The following is a 20,440-nucleotide window of genomic DNA, read 5'->3' as shown; positions in this document are numbered from 1 at the left end:
TCCAGTCACAACACTAACCCTAGCTCCAGTCACAACCCTAACCCTAACTCCAGTCACAACACTAACCCTAGCTCCAGTCACAACCCTAACCCTAGCTCCAGTCACAACCCTAACCCTAACTCCAGTCACAACACTAACCCTAGCTACAGTCACAACCCTTACCCTAGCTCCAGTCACAACCCTAACCCTAGCTCCAGTCACAACCCTAAACCTAGCTCCAGTCACAGCCCTATCCCTAGCTCCAGTCACTACACTAACCCGAGCTCCAGTCACAACCCTAACCCCAGCTCCCGTCACAACACTAACCCTAGCTCCAGTCACAACACTAACCCTAGCTCCAGTCACAACCCTAAACCTAGCTCCAGTCACAACACTAACCCTAGCTCCAGTCACTACACTAACCCGAGCTCCAGTCACAACACTAACCCTAGCTCCAGTTACAACCCTAACCACAGCTCCCGTCACAACACTAACCCTAGCTCCAGTCACAACACTAACCCTAGCTCCAGTCACAACCCTAAACCTAGCTCCAGTCACAACACTAACCCTAGCTCCAGTCACTACACTAACCCGAGCTCCAGTCACAACACTAACCCTAGCTCCAGTCACAACCCTAACCCTAGCTCCAGTCACAACACTAACCCAAGCTCCAGTCAAAACACTAACCCTAGCTCCATTCACAACCCTAACCCTAGCTCCAGTCACAACCCTAACCCTAGCTCCAGTCACAACCTTAACTCTAGCTCCAGTCACAATCCTAGCCCTAGCTCCAGTCACAACCCTAACCGAGCTCCAGTCACAACCCTAACCCTAGCTCCAGTCACAACACTAACCCTAGCTCCAGTCACAACCCTAACCTGAGCTCCAGTCACAGCCCTAACCCTAGCTCCAGTCACAACACTAACCCGAGCTCCAGTCACAACCCTAACCCGAGCTCCAGTCACAACACTAACCCTAGCTCCAGTCACAACACTAACCCGAGCTCCAGTCACAACCCTAACCCTAGCTCCAGTCACAACACTAACCCGAGCTCCAGTCACAACCCTAACCCCAGCTCCCGGCACAACACTAACCCTAGCTCCAGTCACAACACTAACCCTAGCTCCAGTCACAACCCTAAACCTAGCTCCAGTCACAACCCTAAACCTAGCTCCAGTCACAACCCTAACCCTAGTTCCATTCACAACCCTAACCCGAGCTCCAGTCAAAAACCCTAACCCTAGCTCCAGTCACAACACTAACCCTAGCTCCAGTCACAACACTAACCCTAGCTCCAGTCACAACACTAACCCTAGCTCCAGTCACAATCCTAGCCCTAGCTCCAGTCACAACCCTAACCCGAACTCCAGTCACAACACTAACCCTAGCTCCAGTCACAACCCTAACCCGAGCTCCAGTCACAACCCTAACCATAGCTCCAGTCAAAACCGCTCCAGTCATAACCCTAACCCTAGCTCCAGTCACAACCTTAGCCCTAGCTCCAGTCACAAACCTAAACCTAGCTCCAGTCACAACCCTAACCCTAGATCCAGTCACAACACTAACCCTAGCTCCAGTCACAATCCTAGCCCTAGCTCCAGTCACAACCGCTCCAGTCATAACCCTAACCCTAGCTCTAGCCACAACACTAACCCGAGCTCCAGTCACAACCCTAACCCTAGCTCTAGCCACAACACTAACCCTAGCTCCAGTCACAACACTAACCCTAGCTCCAGTCACAACCCTAACCCTAGTTCCATTCACAACCCTAACCCTAGCTCCAGTCACAACCCTAACCCTAGCTCCAGTCACAACACTAACCCTAGCTCCAGTCACAGCCCTATCCCTAGCTCCAGTCACAACACTAACCCTAGCTCCAGTCACAACCCTAACCCCAGCTCCAGTCACAACCCTAACCCTAGCTCCAGTCACAACACTAACCCTTGCTCCAGTCACAACCCTAACCCTGGCTCCAGTCACAACCCTAACCCTAACTCCAGTCACAACACTAACCCTAGCTCCAGTCACAACCCTAACCCTAACTCCAGTCACAACACTAACCCTAGCTCCAGTCACAACCCTAACCCTAGCTCCAGTCACAACCCTAACCCTAACTCCAGTCACAACACTAACCCTAGCTACAGTCACAACCCTTACCCTAGCTCCAGTCACAACCTAACCCTAGCTCCAGTCACAACCTAAACCTAGCTCCAGTCACAGCCCTATCCCTAGCTCCAGTCACTACACTAACCCGAGCTCCAGTCCCCACAACACTAACCCCAGCTCCCGTCACAACACTAACCCCAGCTCCCGTCACAACACTAACCCTAGCTCCAGTCACTCCTAAACCCTAGCTCCAGTCACAACACTAACCCTAGCTCCAGTCACAACACTAACCGAGCTCCAGTCACAACAACTAACCCTAGCTCCAGTCACAACCCCCTAACCCCAGCTCCCGTCACAACACTAACCCTAGCTCCAGTCACAACACTAACCCTAGCTCCAGTCACAACCCTAAACCTAGCTCCAGTCACAACACTAACCCTAGCTCCAGCTCCAGTCACTAACACTAACCCTAGCTCCAGTCACAACACTAACCCTAGCTCCAGTCACAACCCTAACCAGTCAGCTCCCTAGTCCAGTCACAACACTAACCCTAGCTCCAGTCACAACAACCCTAACCCTAGCTCCAGTCACAACCCTAACCCTAGCTCCAGTCACAACACTAACCCTAGCTCCAGTCACAACACTAACCCGAGCTCCAGTCACAACACTAACCCTAGCTCCAGTCACAACCCTAATCCTAGCTCCAGTCACAACACTAACCCAAGCTCCAGTCAAAACACTAACCCTAGCTCCAGTCACAACCCTAACCCTAGCTCCAGTCACAACACTAACCCTAGCTCCAGTCACAACCTTAACTCTAGCTCCTGCTCCAGTCACAATCCAGCCCTAGCTCCAGTCACAACCCTAACCGAGCTCCAGTCACAGCCCTAACCCTAGCTCCAGTCACAACACTAACCCGAGCTCCAGTCACAACCCTAAACCCCAGCTCCCGGCACAACACTAACCCTAGCTCCAGTCACAACACTAACCCTAGCTCCAGTCACAACCCTAAACCTAGCTCCAGTCACAACACTAACCCTAGCTCCAGTCACTACACTAACCCGAGCTCCAGTCACAACACTAACCCTAGCTCCAGTCACAACCCTAACCCTAGCTCCAGTCACAACACTAACCCTAGCTCCAGTCAAAACACTAACCCTAGCTCCAGTCACAACCCTAACCCTAGCTCCAGTCACAACACTAACCCTAGCTCCAGTCACAACCTTAGTCACTCTAGCTCCAGTCACAATCCTAGCCCTAGCTCCAGCTTACAACCTAACCGAGCTCCAGTCACAACCCTAACCCTAGCTCCAGTCACAACACTAACCCTAGCTCCAGTCACAACCCTAACCCTAGCTCCAGTCACAACACTAACCCGAGCTCCAGTCACAACCCTAACCCGAGCTCCAGTCACAACCCTAACCCTAGCTCCAGTGACAACACTAACCCTAGCTCCAGTCACAACCCTAACCCTAGCTCCAGTCACAACACTAACCCTAGCTCCAGTCACAACCCTAACCCTAGCTCCAGTCACAACCCTAACCCTAGCTCCAGTCACAACACTAACCCTAGCTCCAGTCACAACACTAACCCTAGCTCCAGTCACAACCCTAACCCTAGCTCCAGTCACAACCCTAACCCCAGCTCCAGTCACAACCCTAACCCTAGCTCCAGTCACAACACTAACCCTAGCTCCAGTCACAACCCTAACCCCAGCTCCAGCACAACACTAACCCTAGCTCCAGTCACAACACTAACCCTAGCTCCAGTCACAACCCTAACCTAGCTCCAGTCACAACACTAACCCTAGCTCCAGTCACTACACTAACCCTAACTCCAGCTCCAGTCACAACACTAACCCTAGCTCCAGTCACAACCCTAACCCTCCAGCTCCAGTCACAACACTAACCCTAGCTCCAGTCAAAAACCCTAACCCTAGCTCCAGTCACAACCCTAACCCTAGCTCCAGTCACAACACTAACCCTAGCTCCAGTCACAACCTTAACTCTAGCTCCAGTCACAATCCTAGCCCTAGCTCAGTTACAACCCTAACCGAGCTCCAGTCAGAACCCTAACCCTAGCTCCAGTCACAACACTAACCCTAGCTCCAGTCACAACCCTACCCTAGCTCCAGTCACAACACTAACCCGAGCTCCAGTCACAACCCTAACCCCAGCTCCAGTCACAACCCTAACCCTAGCTCCAGTGACAACACTAACCCGAGCTCCAGTCACAACCCTAACCCTAACTCCAGTCACAACACTAACCCTAGCTCAGTCACAACCCTAGCTCCAGTCACAACCCTAACCCTAGCTCCAGTCACAACACTAACCCTAGCTCCAGTCTCCAGTCCCTAGCTCCAGTCACACCCTAATCCTAGCTCCAGTCACAACACTAACCCAAGCTCCAGTCAAAACACTAACCCTAGCTCCAGTCACAACCCTAACCCTAGCTCCAGTCACAACACTAACCCTAGCTCCAGTCACAACCTTAACTCTAGCTCCAGTCACAATCCTAGCCCTAGCTCCAGTCACAACCCTAACCGAGCTCCAGTCACAGCCCTAACCCTAGCTCCAGTCACAACACTAACCCGAGCTCCAGTCACAACCCCCTAACCCCAGCTCCCGGCACAACACTAACCCTAGCTCCAGTCACAACACTAACCCTAGCTCCAGTCACAACCCTAAACCTAGCTCCAGTCACAACACTAACCCTAGCTCCAGTCACTACACTAACCCGAGCTCCAGTCACAACACTAACCCTAGCTCCAGTCACAACCCTAACCCTAGCTCCAGTCACAACACTAACCCTAGCTCCAGTCAAAACACTAACCCTAGCTCCAGTCACAACCCTAACCCTAGCTCCAGCTCCACACAACAACCCTAGCTCCAGTCACAACCTAACCTAGCTCCAGTCAACCCTAGCTCCAGTCACAACCTTAACTCTAGCTCCAGTCACAATCCTAGCCCTCTCCAGTTACAACCCTAACCCTCCAGTCAGAACCCTAACCCTAGCTCCAGTCACAACACTAACCCTAGCTCCAGTCACAACCCTACCCTAGCTCCAGTCACAACACTAACCCGAGCTCCAGTCACAACCCTAACCCGAGCTCCAGTCACAACCCTAACCCTAGCTCCAGTGACAACACTAACCCGAGCTCCAGTCACAACCCTAACCCTAACTCCAGTCACAACACTAACCCTAGCTACAGTCACAACCCTTACCCTAGCTCCAGTCACAACCCTAACCCTAGCTCCAGTCACAACACTAACCCTAGCTCCAGTCACAACACTAACCCTAGCTCCAGTCACAACCCTTACCCTAGCTCCAGTCACAACCCTAACCCTAGCTCCAGTCACAACACTAACCCTAGCTCCAGTCACAACCCTAACCCTAGCTCCAGTCCACAACACTAACCCTACAACACTAACCCTAGCTCCAGTCACAACCCTAACCCTAGCTCCAGTCACAACACTAACCCTAGCTCCAGTCACAACCCTTACCCTAGCTCCAGTCACAACCCTTACCCTAGCTCCAGTCACAACACTAACCCTAGCTCCAGTCACAATCCTAGCCCTAGCTCCAGTCACAACCGCTCCAGTCATAACCCTAACCCTAGCTCTAGCCACAACACTAACCCGAGCTCCAGTCACAACCCTAACCCTAGCTCTAGCCACAACACTAACCCTAGCTCCAGTCACAACACTAACCCTAGCTCCAGTCACAACCCTAACCCTAGTTCCATTCACAACCCTAACCCCAGTCACAGCTCCAGTCACAACCCTAACCCTAGCTCCAGTCACAACACTAACCCTAGCTCCAGTCACAACCCCCTATCCCTAGCTCCAGTCACAACACTAACCCTAGCTCCAGTCACAACCCTAACCCCAGCTCCAGTCACAACCCTAACCCTAGCTCCAGTCACAACACTAACCCTTGCTCCAGTCACAACCCTAACCCTGGCTCCAGTCACAACCCTAACCCTAACTCCAGTCACAACACTAACCCTAGCTCCAGTCACAACCCTAACCCTAACTCCAGTCACAACACTAACCCTAGCTCCAGTCACAACCCTAACCCTAGCTCCAGTCACAACCCTAACCCTAACTCCAGTCACAACACTAACCCTAGCTACAGTCACAACCCTTACCCTAGCTCCAGTCACAACCCTAACCCTAGCTCCAGTCACAACCCTAAACCTAGCTCCAGTCACAGCCCTATCCCTAGCTCCAGTCACTACACTAACCCGAGCTCCAGTCACAACACTAACCCCAGCTCCCGTCACAACACTAACCCCAGCTCCCGTCACAACACTAACCCTAGCTCCAGTCACTACACTAAACCGAGCTCCAGTCACAACACTAACCCTAGCTCCAGTCACAACACTAACACGAGCTCCAGTCACAACACTAACCCTAGCTCCAGTCACAACCCTAACCCCAGCTCCAGTCACAACACTAACCCTAGCTCCAGTCACAACACTAACCCTAGCTCCAGTCACAACCCTAAACCTAGCTCCAGTCACAACACTAACCCTAGCTCCAGTCACTACACTAACCCGAGCTCCAGTCACAACACTAACCCTAGCTCCAGTCACAACCCTAACCACAGCTCCCGTCACAACACTAACCCTAGCTCCAGTCACAACACTAACCCTAGCTCCAGTCACAACCCTAAACCTAGCTCCAGTCACAACACTAACCCTAGCTCCAGTCACTACACTAACCCGAGCTCCAGTCACAACACTAACCCTAGCTCCAGTCACAACCCTAATCCTAGCTCCAGTCACAACACTAACCCAAGCTCCAGTCAAAACACTAACCCTAGCTCCAGTCACAACCCTAACCCTAGCTCCAGTCACAACACTAACCCTAGCTCCAGTCACAACCTTAACTCTAGCTCCAGTCACAATCCTAGCCCTAGCTCCAGTCACAACCCTAACCGAGCTCCAGTCACAGCCCTAACCCTAGCTCCAGTCACAACACTAACCCGAGCTCCAGTCACAACCTAACCCCAGCTCCAGTCACACAACACTAACCCTAGCTCCAGTCACAACACTAACCCTAGCTCCAGTCACAACCCTAAACCTAGCTCCAGTCACAACACTAACCCTAGCTCCAGTCACTACACTAACCCTAGCTCCAGTCACAACCCTAACCCTAGCTCCAGTCACAACACTAACCCTAGCTCCAGTCAAAACACTAACCCTAGCTCCAGTCACAACCCTAACCCTAGCTCCAGTCACAACACTAACCCTAGCTCCAGTCACAACCTTAACTCTAGCTCCAGTCACAATCCTAGCCCTAGCTCCAGTTACAACCCTAACCGAGCTCCAGTCAGAACCCTAACCCTAGCTCCAGTCACAACACTAACCCTAGCTCCAGTCACAACCCTACCCTAGCTCCAGTCACAACACTAACCCGAGCTCCAGTCACAACCCTAACCCGAGCTCCAGTCACAACCCTAACCCTAGCTCCAGTGACAACACTAACCCGAGCTCCAGTCACAACCCTAACCCTAACTCCAGTCACAACACTAACCCTAGCTACAGTCACAACCCTTACCCTAGCTCCAGTCACAACCCTAACCCTAGCTCCAGTCACAACCCTAAACCTAGCTCCAGTCACAGCCCTATCCCTAGCTCCAGTCACTACACTAACCCGAGCTCCAGTCACAACACTAACCCCAGCTCCCGTCACAACACTAACCCCAGCTCCCGTCACAACACTAACCCTAGCTCCAGTCACTACACTAAACCGAGCTCCAGTCACAACACTAACCCTAGCTCCAGTCACAACACTAACACGAGCTCCAGTCACAACACTAACCCTAGCTCCAGTCACAACCCTAACCCCAGCTCCCGTCACAACACTAACCCTAGCTCCAGTCACAACACTAACCCTAGCTCCAGTCACAACCCTAAACCTAGCTCCAGTCACAACACTAACCCTAGCTCCAGTCACTACACTAACCCGAGCTCCAGTCACAACACTAACCCTAGCTCCAGTCACAACCCTAACCACAGCTCCCGTCACAACACTAACCCTAGCTCCAGTCACAACACTAACCCTAGCTCCAGTCACAACCCTAAACCTAGCTCCAGTCACTACACTAACCCGAGCTCCAGTCACAACACTAACCCTAGCTCCAGTCACAACCCTAATCCTAGCTCCAGTCACAACACTAACCCAAGCTCCAGTCAAAACACTAACCCTAGCTCCAGTCACAACCCTAACCCTAGCTCCAGTCACAACACTAACCCTAGCTCCAGTCACAACCTTAACTCTAGCTCCAGTCACAATCCTAGCCCTAGCTCCAGTCACAACCCTAACCGAGCTCCAGTCACAGCCCTAACCCTAGCTCCAGTCACAACACTAACCCGAGCTCCAGTCACAACCCTAACCCCAGCTCCCGGCACAACACTAACCCTAGCTCCAGTCACAACACTAACCCTAGCTCCAGTCACAACCCTAAACCTAGCTCCAGTCACAACACTAACCCTAGCTCCAGTCACTACACTAACCCGAGCTCCAGTCACAACACTAACCCTAGCTCCAGTCACAACCCTAACCCTAGCTCCAGTCACAACACTAACCCTAGCTCCAGTCAAAACACTAACCCTAGCTCCAGTCACAACCCTAACCCTAGCTCCAGTCACAACACTAACCCTAGCTCCAGTCACAACCTTAACTCTAGCTCCAGTCACAATCCTAGCCCTAGCTCCAGTTACAACCCTAACCGAGCTCCAGTCAGAACCCTAACCCTAGCTCCAGTCACAACACTAACCCTAGCTCCAGTCACAACCCTACCCTAGCTCCAGTCACAACACTAACCCGAGCTCCAGTCACAACCCTAACCCGAGCTCCAGTCACAACCCTAACCCTAGCTCCAGTGACAACACTAACCCGAGCTCCAGTCACAACCCTAACCCTAGCTCCAGTCACAACACTAACCCGAGCTCCAGTCACAACCCTAACCCCAGCTCCCAGCACAACACTAACCCTAGCTCCAGTCACAACACTAACCCTAGCTCCAGTCACAACCCTAAACCTAGCTCCAGTCACAACACTAACCCTAGCTCCAGTCACTACACTAACCCGATCTCCAGTCACAACACTAAACCTAGCTCCAGTCACAACCCTAACCCTAGTTCCATTCACAACCCTAACCCGAGCTCCAGTCAAAACCCTAACCCTAGCTCCAGTCACAACACTAACCCTAGCTCCAGTCACAACACTAACCCTAGCTCCAGTCACAACACTAACCCTAGCTCCAGTCACAATCCTAGCCCTAGCTCCAGTCACAACCCTAACCCGAACTCCAGTCACAACACTAACCCTAGTTCCAGTCACAACCCTAACCCGAGCTCCAGTCACAACCCTAACCATAGCTCCAGTCAAAACCGCTCCAGTCATAACCCTAACCCTAGCTCCAGTCACAACCTTAGCCCTAGCTCCAGTCACAAACCTAAACCTAGCTCCAGTCACAACCCTAACCCTAGCTCCAGTCACAACACTAACCCTAGCTCCAGTCACAACCCTAACCCGAGCTCCAGTCACAACCCTAACCATAGGTCCAGTCACAACCGCTCCAGTCATAACCCTAACCCTAGCTCTAGCCACAACACTAACCCGAGCTCCAGTCACAACCCTAACCCTAGCTCTGGCCACAACACTAACCCTAGCTCCAGTCACAACACTAACCCTAGCTCCAGTCACAACCCTAACCCTAGTTCCATTCACAACCCTAACCCTAGCTCCAGTCACAACCCTAACCCTAGCTCCAGTCACAACACTAACCCTAGCTCCAGTCACAGCCCTATCCCTAGCTCCAGTCACAACACTAACCCTAGCTCCAGTCACAACCCTAAACCTAGCTCCAGTCACAACCCTAACCCCAGCTCCAGTCACAACCCTAACCCTAGCTCCAGTCACAACACTAACCCTTGCTCCAGTCACAACCCTAACCCTTGCTCCAGTCACAACACTAACCCTAGCTCCAGTCACAACCCTAACCCTAGCTCCAGTCACAACCCTAACCCTAGCTCCAGTCACAACACTAACCCTAGCTCCAGTCACAGCCCTATCCCTAGCTCCAGTCACAACACTAACCCTAGCTCCAGTCACAACCCTAAACCTAGCTCCAGTCACAACCCTAACCCCAGCTCCAGTCACAACACTAACCCTAGCTCCAGTCACAACACTAACCCTTGCTCCAGTCACAACACTAACCCTAGCTCCAGTCACAACACTAACCCTAGCTCCAGTCACAACCCTAAACCTAGCTCCAGTCACAACCCTAACCCTAGCTCCAGTCACAACACTAACCCTAGCTCCAGTCACAACACTAACCCTAGCTCCAGTCACAACACTAACCCTAGCTCCAGTCACAACCCTAAACCTAGCTCCAGTCACAACCCTAACCCCAGCTCCAGTCACAACCCTAACCGTAGCTCCAGTCACAACCCTAACCCTAGGTCCAGTCACAACACTAACCCTAGCTCCAGTCACAACACTAACCCTAGCTCCAGTCACAACCCTAACCCTAGCTCCAGTCACAATCCTAAACCTAGCTCCAGTCAGAACCCTAACCCCAGCTCCAGTCACAACCCTAACCCTAGGTCCAGTCACAACACTAACCCTAGCTCCAGTCACAACACTAACCCTAGCTCCAGTCACAACACTAACCCTAGCTCCAGTCTCAACCCTAACCCTAGCTCCAGTCATAACACTAACCCTAGCTCCAGTCACAACCCTAACCCTAGCTCCAGTCACAACACTAACCTTAGCTCCAGTCACAACACTAACCCCAGCTCCAGTCACAACCCTAACCCTAGCTCCAGTCACAACCCTAACCCTAGCTCCAGTCACAACACTAACCTTAGCTCCAGTCACAACACTAACCCCAGCTCCAGTCACAACCCTAACCCTAGCTCCAGTCACAACACTAACCCCAGCTCCAGTCACAACCCTAACCCTAGCTCCAGTCACAACACTAACCCCAGCTCCAGTCACAACCCTAACCTTAGCTCCAGTCACAACACTAACCCCAACTCCAGTCACAACCCTAACCCTAGCTCCAGTCACAACACTAACCCCAGCTCCAGTCACAACCCTAACCTTAGCTCCAGTCACAACACTAACCCCAGCTCCAGTCACAACCCTAACCCTAGCTCCAGTCACAACACTAACCCCAGCTCCAGTCACAACCCTAACCCTAGCTCCAGTCACAACACTAACCCTAGCTCCAGTCACAACACTAACCATTTATTATCCAGGTCTGCCAACACCATGTTTGCAGTGGAGTGGATGGGCCGCAGGGTGGCACTAAGAGCCAGTAACGGGAAATACATCTGCACCAAGAAGAACGGCCAACTAGCAGCCATCAGCGACTCCATAGGTAAGTGTTTGTGTCTAAGTGGGTGAGTGGGTTCCATGGTTCTTATGCTTTTTAAACCTAATATTCCTTCCTCTCTCCTTAATTTCTACCTCTACCTCTCTTCCTCCTCCTTCCCTCTCTTTCCCCTCCCTCTCTTCCCTGATCAGGTGAGGATGAGAAGTTGATTCTGAAGCTGATAAACCGTCCCATGCTGATCCTGCGAGGGTTGAACGGCTTCATCTGCCACCATAAGAACTCCAACACGCTGGATGCCAACAGATCAGTCTATGACATCTTCACACTGCATTTCAGTGATGGGGCATACCACATCAAAGGTGAGGATATGATATGCACATTCTATCTTATTGCATAGAATTCAATGCATTTTTCATGAAGAATGTAAGAAGTTTTGTGCAACTGCTTCTTTTAATCTATTGCTTTCTGCTTCAATCTGTCTTGACGTGTAAAGGCCTTTCATATAGTGCTGCCAGTCCATGTTGTCTCTCTCTAACTAACCTCTTGTAGGTGAGGGAGGGAGGTTCTGGTATGTGAACAGCAGTGGTCTGGTATGTTCAGACGGAGAGACACCAGATGACTTCTCATTTGAGTTCCTGGAGCACGGACGCATTGCCATCCGAGGCAAGAACGGCAGATACCTGCGAGGCCAGGGGGGCATGCTGAAGGGCGACGGGGTTACCCCCGACAGCTCTGCCCTCTGGGAGTACTGACCGATATGGGGCCACTCTCCTACCCTGCCGGAGGTTACCCCTAACCACAGATCTAGGATCAGATTGGGGCAGATTATCAGATTACCCTAACCCCCATGTCCTAAGAATGAATGAACTGATTGGTAAAGAATATCTGACCCTAGACTAGTAGTTAGTGGCAACTTCTGCCCTCTCCCATAGGTCCCTTTCTGCCCATGTCACTCCCCTCAACCTACTCCTGGCATGCCAGCCAATGAAGAAGGCACAAAGAGAAAACAGACTCTTTTTACAGGGGAGGTCGAGGGAAGACATGCGTTTAAATGAATGCACTAATTGTAAGTCACTCTGGATAAGAGTGTCTGCTTAATGACTAAAATGTTCATTTAAAATAAGGCAGAGGTCTCAAGTTTTCAGCTCAGAAGAGCCTGGTCAGAAGAAATGAATCATGTTTGCTGGAGTCAACACTGTTCAGTGAGTCAACGGCAGATTCCAAACAACACTATGCTTTATAGGCTTATGAGGTTTTAAAAAAATGTTTTTTTAAATTAGCATGTTACTAGTAAAAGTCAGGGTTCAGAGTAAGTACCATACTCACACATAGAGGACTAGTCATGGCTTGGGTTTTCATTTTGCAACATTATTTTAGCTACAACAACACTATTCACAACAGCAATACAACTACTAATATTTCCATTGTCAACACATTGCTTTGTTTATACTTGGCGCTAATATGCGTTCTTTGTCCTGTCGTGGTCCACATTCTCACATTCTGATTGTGCCTACATTTTCAGAAATATGTCTATACATGGTATTAAAATTTGTATTTTAATCGCATAGACCGGATGCATTAAAAGACACATTGTGGGTCTGATATCTTACAAGTGTAGACAGATTTGGGCCTGGTCTCCCAAAAGCATCTTAAGGCTAAGTTCAACTTAGAATTATAGGATCCTATGGTTCTAACAATGAACTTAGGCCTCAAGGTGCTTTTGGGAAACCGGGCTCTGGACAATGAAACCATTTAAATCATCATTATCCAGCCTTCTAAAATCACTGACAGCTGGCACTATTGACTTATGGCATCAATATGTATCTTTAAGCAGCAATCAACAGTAGAAACAATATCAAAGCACACTCCCCGCCCGTTTTGGTTAAAGGCTGAGGGATGGGGCTGGAGAAATGTAACCACTCTCAAATTCATAAACAGAGCTATAGCTGCAAGGACTTATATTTTGGGTTCTGATAGTTAAACTAAGCTCATGAGACACTTACAAGTTCATTCTTTTGATTTCACCTTTATTTAGTTAGCCAAGTCAGATAAGAACAAATTCTTATTTACAATGACGGCCTACCCCGGCTAAACCCTAATGACTCCGGGCGCCGCCCTAAGGGACTCCCAATCACGGCCGGGTATGATACAGCTTGGAATCTAACCAGGGTCTGTAGTGATGCCTCTAGCACTGAGATGCAGTGCCTTAGACCACTGCACCACTCAGGAGTTCTTCAAGAATCAATGGGTACATATCCTTAATTTATAAGTCCAAAAATGGATGTAGCAACTGCTGATTGCCCCTTTAAAATAAAGAAATAAATATTATTTTGAAAAGAATAGTTGTCAAATAATTTGCATACAGGGAGGGACCAGGAAATGTAGTCACAGTAGATGGATAAGAGAAACATTTTAATACCACGTGTAGACATATTTCTGAAAATGTGGGCACAAACAGAATGTGGAAAAGATCAGGAAAGAGGACGCATGTTCGTGCCAGGTATAAATGAGGCTATAGAGGAGTTGACATGGCTTGGGTTTTCAGTTTGGAAGTGTCTACTGGTCATCTGTAGCTCAGTTGGTAGAGCATGGCACTTTAGTGTTTGCTATGCCAGGATAGTGGGTTTGATTCCTGGTACCACCCATATGTAAAATATATGCATGACTGTAAGTCCCTGTGGATAAATATATCTGCTAAATGGCATACATTATTACTACAGCAGCTACAAATACTCCAGAACATACACACAATGCTACAAATACCTATAGAGACACTCTGGTGTAAAACCAATGTGCCTTAAACCAATTGTCTATTACACTCTCTTCCAACCCACTCTCACTTGATTCTCTGGTTTTACAAATTGTTCCCTTCCATTCTTCCCTGTCGTTTTGCCAATTCTGACTTTCTAAGCGAGTGACAGTGTATAGAGGTGTGTAATAATAAACTCAGAAAGTCATCAATTCATCGTAGCTGAGTCATCATTAGCGGACAGCTTCCTTAGCATCGTAACATTAACAAGCATGACAGGCAGCTGCATCTCAAACGTTACCCTCTTCCCCATGTAGGGCAGTAGGCCCACTTCTAAACACAGACATATAGAGTAATGGCTTCAGGTGATAAGTAGGAGCCCTCTATATGGGATAGAGGAGTGTAATGGGTGTCGTTTGAGATTTTTACAGGCTTTTCCCCACAATCGAAACAGTAACACATCAGGTGTAACAAAACTACACGACCATCCTAGAAAGAGTATAGTGCTAGTGATTTACAGCCTGTCACTTGGCAATGATACATACTTCATTTGTCTTTTGTTTTATCCTTTTCTAATATTAATTTTTCTGAAAAGTTTTGAAAAACTATAATAAAAATCATCTCTGAGATGTGTAAAAGTTGTGTTTCGTGTGTGGATAATGTTGTCAGTGAAGTGACTCTTCAAATCCGTTGTTTTAACTAACTTTACAGGTACATTTTAATCCACACACACACACACACACACACACACACACACACACACACACACACACACACACACACACACACACACACACACACACACACACACACACACACACACACACACACACACACACACACACACACCTGCTATGTACTATTTTACAAACGTTCACATAAATAAATAAATGCTGTTTGTGTACTAAAACAGCAGAGGGAGACAAACAGTCATTTATTTCTCCTTTGCAGGAGATGTATTGGATGGTGAGTGTGGGGCTGAGAATGAAGACGAGGAGAGGATTGTAAATGTGTGGATGAGGATGTTGTGTGTGAGGATGTTGTGTATGAGGAGCGTATGTGGGATGGTAACGGTGTCAGAGGATGAGGAGGGGGTTCTCTCGGAGTTGCCTGTAAACGCTGAACAGTGTCTTGGTGGTTTGTCCCGTGGTCATCCCCAGTCCAATGGCTTCTGGGATACGAGCCTCCTGGAGATGCTCAGATAGGACCTGGCAGGGTGGAGGAGAAGGAAGAAGATAAAGAACAGGAGAAAGAGGTAAGGCTATAGACACAGAGAAAAGTTGAGAAAATACTACAGATTGTCTGTTTCTTGTGTGTTTGAGGATTTATGTGCTTGAGTATTTTTTTCAACCCTTATGTTACCAGGTAGTTTGCTGTTAGTCTGGTCTCACCTGTGCCCGCTGTAGGGCCTGTCTCAAGCCCAGTCCCTGGACTCCCATAGAGGACTCCTGTGTGCTAGCATTACCCTGGAGAAGAGTCTTTCAACACACACAACACACAGGGTGTAAGGGGGGAGAGGTTGATGTAGCAAACAGGCACAAATGTTAATCACACATGTTGGGATTCCCTACCTGAACACGGCTTAACACTGCATGGTGTAGTCCACACACGGCTGCCATGGAGGAGCACTGCACTCGCACCTCCACAGCCTCCTTAACACTGGTGTCCCCTACAGTTACCTGGCCAACAACATACAGGTACAGTCATTCTCAAACATACCTCATACAATAGTCTCCCAGGAAAGTTAAACATTACCTTAAAGTGAGTCTAAAAGGATACAACTATAATAATATAATAAATGCAGACGCTTTTTTTTTTTTTTATCCAATGAGATTTAGTCATGCATGCATACATTTTATGTAAGAGTGGTCCCCCGGGAATCAAACCCACTACCCTGGTGTTACAAGCGCCATTCTCTACAAACTGAGCTAAAGGACCACAACTGACACACCCAGTATGAATACAATCATGTTTTCATGATATGTAAAAAATATCAAATAAATACACACCTCTTTGGCTGTGAGTTTGACAGTGTGTCGCCCTAGACACCGGGCGTAGACCACAGAGCTTTCCTGTCCTCCATTGTCCCCTCTGCCCCTCCAGTCCTCTCCTCCTGTCCCCTGTGACAGCAGCCAGCCCAGCACAGAGCCACACACACCCTGAGAAGGGCCAGCAGAGCCTGCTGGCTCCAGTCCTAGTGTCCCTCTCAGTAGCTCTGTTGAGACCTTGATGCTTGCTGAAAACAGCCCCCCATCAGACGCCACCATCCTCTCTCCTCCTCCTTCTCCATCCCCCCTCCCAGAACCCCTGCTCCGATGGGTGCTCACGAAGGCCTCAACGATATCCATCGAGGTGGTATCTGGGGAAATGGGGGGTCTGTTTGGGTCCCTGTGAGGGGGCGTGGTCCCGGTCACCTGCAGAGCATCCAGCCAATCCACTGTCAGCGTGTCAAGGGGCAGACTGACCCATCCACCCTCCAATCCCAGACGAGATGCCAGCTCCCCATTAGCCAGGAGGCGGGACAGCTCCTCAGACCCCAGCAGGCTTTGCAGGGAGTAGGTGAGCGAGCAGCTAACCGTCACAGGGAAAGATGTGTCCCCCGCCACTGTTAGGGGCAACGACACTTCCATTCTCCCACCCGGTTCTAGTTTCTGGAATGGGAATGAGAATGTTTGAGAGGTGTTCACCCCCCCTGCAGGAAGAGGGTAGGATAATGGTAGAACTCTCACACAGAACGTCCAGTTCCGTTCTAGAATGTAAGGACTAGAATTGGCCAGAACACAGGTCAGATTCAGGGAGTCTCTCTGTAGCAGGCGGCTCCACTTGGCAACAACGTGACACCTGATTGGCTTCTTGCTGACCAGGAGCTGCTCTCCACTGTTCTGATTTGCTAGCAGTAGGCAGCAGACATTGAGCACCTGATTCAGGTGTCTGAGGGAGTGGTTTTTGGACTGTATGGTGCTTTTCAACACAGATGCTCTGTGGGACAAGCAAGAGCACATACAAGTAAATTAACATGTTAAATAAGTACTATTCATCTGAATAAAACATGTTAAATCTACTGCATGCCTCCTCACCTCTCACACACATCTCCAATGGCTGCAAGGAGGTCCCTCACTCTCTGTCCCACCTGTGATAAGGGGAGCCTGGGTATGCCCCCTGTCTCTGTCCCCTTAGGCAGGGTTAAACGCTGGAGCCTCCCCCGGAGAGACAAAGCCACCAACTGCACTATGCCTGTAACACACACACAAACATGATCTGAAAGAAAACAAACTTGATAACAAAGATCGGTTGCAGAAAATATTGGTTGAGCTGAACACACACTTTACCTGAGGCATTGTGTGAGGGCCCAGCCAGGGCAATGACCCTGCAGACATTAAGGCTGACAGGACTCTGTAGGGTAGCAGACTCCCTTGCTTTCACCATGGCCTGTCCCTGGCCTTGCCTCTCCCCGTGGCCGACCACCAGGCTCTCTTCTGGCTTTGGAGCTTCCTCTCGCACCCCTGGGAGATCCAGGGCTAGAAGATCTGACCCTGTGCTGTAGTACAGGCCCTCCCTGCCTGCACACACACACACCACAGGCCCCGACACACACCCCTCTGTTAATGCTGGTACCTTGCCCCCCTCCTCCGGCCCCCCTTCACAGGTTCTGACCAGCACCACCCTCCCCCATTGGCCTACTGCCACCAAACACTGTGGACCATAATTTGTCCCGGTCGTGGTTCCGATAAACATGATTGGCTGCTCCATGCTGTGTAGAACTCTAACGCAGGGGCCTGATCGTCCTGGGAGAAGTAAGGGGAGGGAGCAGAGACGCCCATCAGGCAGGCCGCAAAGGATCATGGGGGAGTTGATGAGGGCAGCATCGACGCCGAAGAGGAGCTTGAAGAGGAGAGGCTCCAGGAGAAAATGTTTGACGCCTAATGATGATGACAAAGGTGGTAGTTTTGTTGTTGTTGAGGATGATGAAGATGATAAGAGTGGTGCATCACTGCTGTAAACGCACGCTAACACAGGTCTCATGACCAGTCCTGCGGGACCAACTGAAACGACAGGTAGACTAAACTGAGTCAGTTTCTGGTGGTCAGCTGCTTTATAGAGAGTAAACCACCAGGCTGCGTCTCTCAGGGAGACGGTCACCAAGGTCCCACCGGACCCTCCCACCTCAATCAGAGAACACACCCCCTCGTCTCTGGCTGCCAGCGAATTAGACGACACCTTGATCAGAGCAGGGCCAGGGGATTGGTCAGCTGGGGGAGTGGGAGACCTGGTGAGACAGGACAAGGGGGAGAGGGTAATCAAATATACATGTCATTTTTGCATGGTCAGTCTCCATAGTTCAAATGAAGAGGTTCATACTTAGGGTGCAGAGTTGGTAGACTGACACAGTACACCCCATCACTCTCACAGACAGCATAGACAGACTGCTTGTCCTCACTCAGCACCATGTGACACACTGGACTCAGGAACTGAAGAACAGCCTGGAATACCAGACAAGATGAGTGTTTCTTGTCCATGAAGAATATCAGATATATTTGACAGCCTGTTACTGCAACTTCAGCGGTAATCAATAATCAGTTCACCTGCTATTTACCCCTGTTCACAAATAATCTGTTTATTGTAATTGTATCACCTGCTGCTATTAATTTCAGTGTTTATCAATAATCAGTTCCTTGTCATTATATTACCTGCTACTCACCTGAATGTTCATCAATAATCAGTTCACCTGTTATTCACCTGAGTGAATGTGTCGCCTGTTGTTCTTTAATTGAAGCGGGCGAAGTGTATGGTTTGAGATTCAGCCTTACCGTCAGTTTCAGCTCTTGTGTGTTGAAGACCGACACCTCGTCGCCCCCAGTGCAAATCAACACATCTTCCCCAGACCAGATCACTTTAGCAGCTGTACCCGGCGAAGGACATCCGAACTCAGCCCAAGTCTCAACAACAGCACATCTCGCCTCCATAGCCGAGAGAACTGGAAAAATAACAGGTCAGAAAGATTATTCAACCAAGAAAGATTATTCAAATTATCTTTATAGTCACAATTAGGAAATGTATTGTGCAATCAAAGTGATGATATCAGCAACTTATTTACTAACTAGTTATGTCCATAATACCAATGTTTAGGTCGTTTCAGTGCTGTAGCTTGATTGAAAAAAACATCAACTGGTTGTTGACGGATGCAAAACTCCGTATGTGTTGTTTCTGACCAATCAGCGTTCCAAACTTTTTTTTAAATCCATTACCCAAACACCAATACCAACGTAAAACGTCATGAGCCTCCAAGCAATCACAACATCGCAGGCCAAATTTTAGAACACGTTTTAGTGCGATGCGATCGTAAGCTTTTAGTTATTGTAAAGTCTTGGTTGAAAGCGTTATGTACGGAGCCAGATAGCTGCCAAAAGGTTGAACTTACGTATCGTTAGGATCTGTAAGAAAAGCCATGCGTGAAACATTACACGTAAACGTGAAATTTCATCTGTGAACATACAAACACCAGGTTACGATTACGAACTAACATTTTAGGCTTGAACAAATCTTGTTGAAATTCTGACATAAAATAATGCCTTTCAGAGTTTTGGCAGTTTCCTCTCACAAAAAAAAACGTACACCAAACCACTTGTTAGGAGTGCTACACGAACAAGCCTAACCCAGTATATAAAAAAACGGAAGTCGGTGAAACCGGAAAAATAAGTATCCTGCACGTTTTCAAGTTAAAAGTCTCTATTACTCCTCAGTTGAGTTTACGTCACATTTAGGTAGCTAATGTAATGGATTTGTTTGCCAGCGCAAGTCTAGATGGCACTAGCTGTATTATGCCTACAACAGTGAAGTTTGCTAGGTGTATCTCTACAGCATGGGCATGTCTCTGGGTGATGTGGACACCCCCATGTATGCACCTTCTCAAAATGTGACTAATTCAACATTGTACCCTCCAATTCTCTGGGTTCTGTCTGCAATCATAACGAGTAGTGTGTGTATATACTAGGAATAATGAAACAGAATATATGTTTGGTGACTCTGAATTATATATGACCACTGAAGTCTTTGCCACTCAATATTTGTTTATAGAAAATTTTGATATTTATTTAATCACTCGTAATCTTGCCAAAGCATATTCTATAGGAGGGGTTAATTTAAATGTAAAATAATTTGATATGATTTATATGAACCGGGTCATGAACATATGGACTTTGAAATGAACAAGGGATAGGTTACAGTTAGGCTAAATCTCCCATAAACTTATTC

The 20,440-nt window shown here is 49.0% G+C and overlaps 2 protein-coding genes across 7 annotated transcripts in view; one reads left to right on the top strand and one right to left on the bottom strand.

Annotated features, from left to right (window-relative positions):
• Positions 1 to 13,842, top strand: part of LOC124040206 (fascin-2-like) — a 32,616-nt gene extending 18,774 nt beyond the window's left edge. For both annotated transcript variants that reach the window (XM_046357154.1, XM_046357155.1), the window contains 3 exons: positions 11,363 to 11,484; positions 11,631 to 11,798; positions 11,989 to 13,842. In XM_046357154.1, coding sequence (XP_046213110.1) covers positions 11,363 to 11,484; positions 11,631 to 11,798; positions 11,989 to 12,191 — 493 coding nt within the window. In that variant the 3' untranslated portion in view covers positions 12,192 to 13,842. The remainder of the gene's footprint in view (positions 1 to 11,362; positions 11,485 to 11,630; positions 11,799 to 11,988) is intronic.
• Positions 12,949 to 19,870, bottom strand: faap100 (FA core complex associated protein 100). Of its 5 annotated transcripts, XM_046357151.1 has the most exons (10): positions 19,802 to 19,870; positions 19,608 to 19,670; positions 18,997 to 19,163; positions 18,548 to 18,669; positions 17,518 to 18,455; positions 17,266 to 17,446; positions 16,198 to 17,167; positions 15,760 to 15,867; positions 15,580 to 15,666; positions 12,949 to 15,396 (listed from the first exon to the last, which is right to left on the bottom strand). In XM_046357151.1, the coding sequence occupies exons 2-10, from the start codon at positions 19,645 to 19,647 to the stop codon at positions 15,265 to 15,267; spliced, it is 2,745 nt and encodes a 914-aa protein (XP_046213107.1). In that variant the 5' UTR covers positions 19,648 to 19,670; positions 19,802 to 19,870; the 3' UTR covers positions 12,949 to 15,264. The 5 variants fall into 5 exon arrangements, with proteins under 5 accessions (XP_046213107.1, XP_046213104.1, XP_046213106.1 ...); XM_046357148.1 differs by having other exon boundaries at positions 19,608 to 19,862; XM_046357150.1 differs by having other exon boundaries at positions 17,266 to 17,422; positions 19,608 to 19,862.
• Positions 19,871 to 20,440: the final 570 nt, after the last annotated feature.

Source organism: Oncorhynchus gorbuscha, linkage group LG07, assembly GCF_021184085.1.
Source record: "Oncorhynchus gorbuscha isolate QuinsamMale2020 ecotype Even-year linkage group LG07, OgorEven_v1.0, whole genome shotgun sequence".
Lineage (NCBI taxonomy): Eukaryota > Metazoa > Chordata > Actinopteri > Salmoniformes > Salmonidae > Oncorhynchus > Oncorhynchus gorbuscha.
The sequence above is the reverse complement of the archived record's forward strand: the minus strand, read 5'-3'. Positions and strand labels throughout refer to the sequence as shown.